This window comes from Pterocles gutturalis, unplaced genomic scaffold (genome assembly GCF_000699245.1).
Source record: "Pterocles gutturalis isolate BGI_N339 unplaced genomic scaffold, ASM69924v1 scaffold12477, whole genome shotgun sequence".
NCBI lineage: Eukaryota > Metazoa > Chordata > Aves > Pterocliformes > Pteroclidae > Pterocles > Pterocles gutturalis.
Window position 1 is genome coordinate 69,758 of NW_010115497.1, and position 6,000 is coordinate 75,757.

At 40.2% G+C, this 6,000-nt stretch overlaps 1 protein-coding gene across 1 annotated transcript in view; it reads left to right on the forward strand.

The window, feature by feature from the left end:
* The window catches only part of CPED1 (cadherin-like and PC-esterase domain containing 1), a gene marked incomplete at its 5' end in the record, with an annotated part of 73,491 nt that extends 68,484 nt beyond the window's left edge, over positions 1–5,007 (forward strand). Inside the window, one exon of the mRNA XM_010075205.1 lies at positions 4,780–5,007. Within this exon, the coding sequence (XP_010073507.1) occupies positions 4,780–5,007 (228 nt within the window). The remainder of the gene's footprint in view (positions 1–4,779) is intronic.
* Between the last annotated feature and the right edge of the window lie 993 nt (positions 5,008–6,000).

Here is a 6,000-nt window from a genome sequence, read left to right on the forward strand (position 1 = left end):
AGGCTGATGACAGTAATTTTGTATATGATAAAGGACTGTCACCAAGGTCACTAGACTATTCCCATAGCTTCTGCACAAGACCTTCCTTGTACCCATGACATCAACTTGTGGGTATAAAAGGCCCGTTCCTAGGTTCTTGTTATCCCAGTGGTCAGTCTGCTTGAGAATCTGAACACGTCATTCATTGCCCTAAAGAAGACCCGCGAATATTATATTACTTCCTTTGGAAACCAGAAAAAGCTTTCAGGAATAAAGCAGGCTCGTATCCTTCCAGGTGCTTAGCTCCTCATTCCCAGTAAAAAATATTTCTTCAGTAAAAACTGGAATTGTGCACTCAGACATCATCAGTAACCCTGTGCCTCAATTCTTTGCTGGATATAAGGACAGAGAAGCCTTCTGGTACCTCTTTAGATAAAGTCATGTTTATCACAGTAAGAAATTGATGCTACAAGGACCTTCATTCTTATGAACTGAAGCTGGGTTGCCTGTTTAATGAAAGACTAGGAAACTACCACAGTTTATTCCATCAAAGTCTGTTTAGGTCTATAAAACTTGAACTGACATATCTTTCAAGAAGATTGCATTTTCTCTGAGTGATCAAGAGAGAGATGACAGGTGCAAGTTCTTTCATAGAATGAAATATAGAATGAGAAGAACTTGTTACCAAAAAGTTAAAACTGGAGGAAAAAAAGGATGCAATGAAAGATGTCTCATTGAAACCAAGAGTTAATGAACTTAGGGTGTTTCACAATCAGCTGGGGGCTTTGAGCCAATAAGAAGCTTCTAGTTAGAAGAAATCTCAGGAGTTTGTTTACTGATTAGAATAATGACACAAGCAATTTGATGTGTCATTTACAAGACAGAACTCCACAAGTTAATTCTTATGGAGAGAATCCTAGAACGTTTTTATTAGAGTTTTCAGAAGTGCGTAAATCTTAAAAAAGACTATCACCCACACAAGTAAAATCCCAATATTTTGCCAGCATTAATTTATAAGAGAGACCACCAAATGTTTTCTGAATCTCTCAAGAGAAAGTGAAAACCCCTTTGCTTATTTTGCCAAGTTATGCCTATTTTTGTGTAAGCCTCACTCTTGGCCAAGCCTGTTCCCAGGACCTGGCCCTGTGGAGGGTTAGTACAGAAGCTCCACAGAGCTTCACAGGTACAAAGGTGGACCATGACACTAGGAATAAAGTGGAAGCACTAATTTTTGCTATGAAGAAATGTCAGGACACATATGATATATTTTCCTTAAAGATCCAAAAAAAGCGAAGCTCTAAAAATATGGTTTCCTTCATCAGACACCCACAGTATACACTGGGAAACAAAATATGCTGTGGCTAATTGAACCTAGGAGTAGTTTAAACTAAACAAATTGAAATTCAGTGGTGATGACAGAAAAATTCAAGCATAGGCTCCAGAGTGTCCTTGCAGTGTCTGCTGGCCAAGGGCTAGCATAGCAAGCTTAACTGCTTTCTTGTAGCCAGTGGATGATATTTAAAACTCTGTCAGCCACAGAAGTCACCTTTACATAAAGCAGGATAAAAAAAAATAGCAACTATAAGGCTTTGATTTTTCTCCTGAAATATCACAGACAGAAATATAATATCAGAGACAGTCTACTGGACGACAAGTGTGTGCCTAAAAGAGAGTGGGGAGACAATCAGCTGCTACTGGTTGTGACTCTGCTTCAGTATGAGGCTCGCTGGGACTAAGCACAGGTTTGGGAGCATTATCAGACCTGTCTGACCTCATGTGCTGTGTGTCAGCCTCACAGCTGGTTTCCACCTCAGGCTCCTCAGCAGCCCACATGTTTTCAGACCATTGCCATGGCCTCAGTCCTGCTTTGGGACCAAACACAACAGGCATCATCAGTTAACCAATCCTTTAATCTACTCTGAGATTACATGAGAGAGGCACAAACACAGCTTGGTCCAAAGGGAGCTGGAAAAGAGGGAGTAAGTCACTGAGCAGATATTTATGTGATGGATAAATAGTCCCATGGAGTATATGGCTCCCTCCATTTCATCCAGACAGCTATACTGACCCTTTTTTGTCTAGAACCCAGATGTTGGTGTCTTCATGGGTCGTTGCTGATACTCACCATTTCCACAGAGCTTTTGAGTGAAATGGAGAGCTTCAAAGAGACATATTTCAGATGCTTTTTATGGAATTGGGTGGAAAACAGCAGGGTGTGATTGGTCATCAGCATTTTTCATGCACTCCTCTATCATTTTGTATGTGCTCATGCGGATTTGGCCTTGCTTCTCTGCCAGAGGAATCTCAACAGAGAGTATGTGTTTCTGAGGAGGATCAGGGGAGAATCTGGCTCACAGAGCTGTTGTTAATGAGGCTTGAGAGGTCGTTGTGCCTGAAAGAAGCATAGATGTGCCCGGGAGAATCCATCAGCCACCAAGAACCAGACTTCATCCTTGAGGAAAGCAAAAAGAAAGTCCCTGAATGCTTTTGATACCTCATTAGTTTTAACAGTTTTTTCATGAGTTTATTTCTGCATCCTGGGAAGCGGAGTTTCATCAGGTGCTGGAGCAGTTTGTGCTAGGAAAATGGCATTTTGCCTCCAAGTTCAGAGCCAAGAACACTGTGTAAAACCCCAGCACTTTTCATGTTTTATGAAACCAGATGAGATGGAGTAAATCTGCTGCTTTGTACTTTCACTTTCTTTCTCTTCAAAAATGATCTCCTAAACTCCCTGAGGACAGCACCCATCTGTAAATGCCATCTGAGCTGAAGCATAGTCGTGTGGGAATGTAGGGGTGGCAGTTCTGTGCAGTCAGAAAAGAAGAACTGAAATGCATTCGGCAGTGCTCATTTAGTTCTCACTTAGTTCTCACTAGCTGGCCAAACAGAAAGCTGTTTCCCCTGTTGTCCTGATAAATTATTTGAGTTCCCACCAATCCACTTCAGAGGGCCTCAGTTTTCCCTAATAGCATAGAAATCCACAGCTGTGTAGACCTGACCATCTCCACTCAGATTCCCAAGGGGTCTGGACTCACAAAGGGATTATATTGATCTGGGACAAATATCCTGCATAACTCTGGTACTTTCTGCCCAAACATGCTTCTACTTCTAAGCACACATCAGACCTGATTTTTTTAATTACCTCATTCTTCACAAATGCTTGTGGAGGAGTAGATTGTCCAGCAGTTATAAAGACCTTTATGGAACCTATTTTTTAATTCAGATTTATTTCCTAAGTTAATGGCAATGAAGTCATGGTCACAAAATAAAAACTACCAACCTTGGGATTTTGGTATTTTAATCAGTGTCTGACTGCTGGATGAACATTAGATTGCATTCTTGGGAGATTATGCCTAACAGGAATGCAGTTTTGGTGGCTGGTTCAAGGTGGCATCGTTTTGAAATAGTTGTAAGATCTAAGGCACTAATTTAGAAAAATGAACCTGCAGTAGTTGCATGAAAACAAATAACAGCCCTTGGCTTAGCTGTATCAAATTGATCAGAGGATATATTAATTTTCTACATGGATGATTCCTGGTCTTTTTTCAGTTCAGCCAGCTCCCTCATAGCCTCTCTGCCCAGTCTTTCAAGACTTTGCACATATTATTCCTTTATTCACATTGAATTTCTTGAGTTTTTTCATTTAGTATGAGCTTCACTACGTATGAACTTTGTTTCTGATTGTTCAGTGACAGTGAATATATATTTTTAAAAAGCTAATATGCTTCTGCATAAATATGTTTATTAATAAATTAAGTCTACTTTTTTCAAGTGTCTGCTGTGATTGATATAACAGGAAAATTGATGGGCATCAGAGCTATCAAGTCAGCATATATTTACTCTTTTAAAAATAAGTTAACCACTTGGCCCATTTCTGCTTTCTCTGGATTTGCTGATGCCTGCATCAGGGTTTTCTGTCCTGCATCCATGCAAGGTTCTGAATTTTTGTCTCTCTTGAAGTTGCTTCATTATTCATCAGTGACCGTGTGTTCATGGAGACGAGACCTTCAGCATCTCACAGGAGACCACCCCTCCCAGTCATTAGGCTCCTGACAACCCTACCTTTCACTTTCTCTCTCATTAGTCCTGTAGGCATTTGTTTATTCCATACAAACTAACCATGATAATCCCAGAGCTTTATAAATACTTGGGGGGCCAAGGAGGAGCATTCTTCTGCACTAAGTTACTGAACCACATTGTGGTTGTGTCAGTGTGATGCCCCACGGAGAGGAATGTGAAATTGCACCATAACTCCCTTCTTGGAGAAACATGATGCATGAGAGCTTTCGTCTCAACATGGAGCTGGGCCAGGTTTGCATCAAGACCTGAGAGTGAGACATTCTCGCAGGACTCACAGCTGAGACACAGCATATGTTCCTCAAGTGCTTGGGATCAGAGCAGGATTTAAATCTTCCTGCAAGTCAGGGCTGTCCTGAGTTTATTTCTTCCCATGGTAAATATGCAGACAAGCTGTTAATTATAAATTTTGTTGTTCCGATAAATTGTACCTAATGACAAGAACAGAGTCTAATATACAAAGGCATTACATAATCAACCAACTGAGTATAATGGGCCTATACATTTAGATTTCAAGGCTTAGGTGAGTAAGATCTTGCACTTTAATTAGCACGTAACATAGCAATTTGGCCCACTAAAATACTGTTTGTGAGCAACTTGAAGCTCAAGGTAAGAGTATCAGGATCTGCTTTGTGGAGAACTGTCTCAGCATTTCTGTACAGACAGCTGTGTGTCTCTGTAGGTACAGGCTGAAAGCACTCACATATGTCACTTCTTTTGCAGGTGGTGAAATCAAATCCCTCTGAAGAAAGTCCGCACATAACAATGACACTGTCAAGGCACTATACACTGGGGAAATATTTCGGCAGTCAAAGCAAGCCATCACAACTGCAGGACTACACAACAAATTCTCAGTCCCCATATCATGTCCGAGGTCCAATAAATCAAGTTTATTCTGAAATCCTTCTCAGCAGGCTCTGTGCAAGTAAGAGGGAGCTTGTCAGCATGTAACCTCTCTTGGATGCTGGGACTATACATGTGCCACTGCCTGAGTGAAAATTGAAGGACCATGGTGAATTTATGACATGCTTCCTTGATTGACTGCACACACATCAACAGAGTTTGGGACACATTTTTCCTAAATCTTCATTAAATCAAGACATGCCCTGTAAACTCTGTGGTGTCAAAATGGAAGATGGAGGGTTGCAAAGGAGAGAAGAGTGGAACTTACTTGAACTGTTGCCAAAGGCTAGAACAGCTGTAGCTCAAACAACTGTGTGTTAATGATAGTAAAGAGAGAGAAATATATACACTTGAATGACTTGGAAAGGACTGCTTTAGCGCTTCACCATTATCTGATTTTCTATTTATAGAGACACCGTAATATTTTAATGCATTTAGAAACTGGCTACATTCCATTTTAAAGAGTTTTATTTTATGTGGATGGGTTCCTCTTCAATATCAAACCTTTTCTATTTAGGCACTTGGTTTATACAATTTGAAAATGTGTCTTAGGATTTTACTGATGATGCCAAGTTTTGAAGTCTAGTGTTTTTAGTGAAAACACACCCCTTATTTGTGTCTTAGATGGAACAGATGTCTGGTCTATTTTTTATATGTTCTAAAGCCAATACAGACATAGATTACTTAGTCTTGAGACTGATTATAACTGTCTCGACGTAACATGTAAATATAGTGAATATGTTAACATAACCTTGTTTATGATCTCAGTTTAGAAGAGTGGCCATATGCAGGAAGACTGCTTAGATATGTGCTTCAGTGTCTGCTTTGGCCTGTAAGCCAGGCAAGTATTCTCCCTTCACAGAAGTGCCATTTATTTTATTTTTTTTTATAAAATAATTGCCAATGTGTGAAGCCAGTACTACAAATGGAAGAAAAGTCCCCTTTGCAAGTGTACATAAGAACTTTGGGATCTGGTTTTTAATCTGTCATGAGGAGTGTGTGATGTGACGGGAGCAGAATATACTGCCTACATCTCATGCT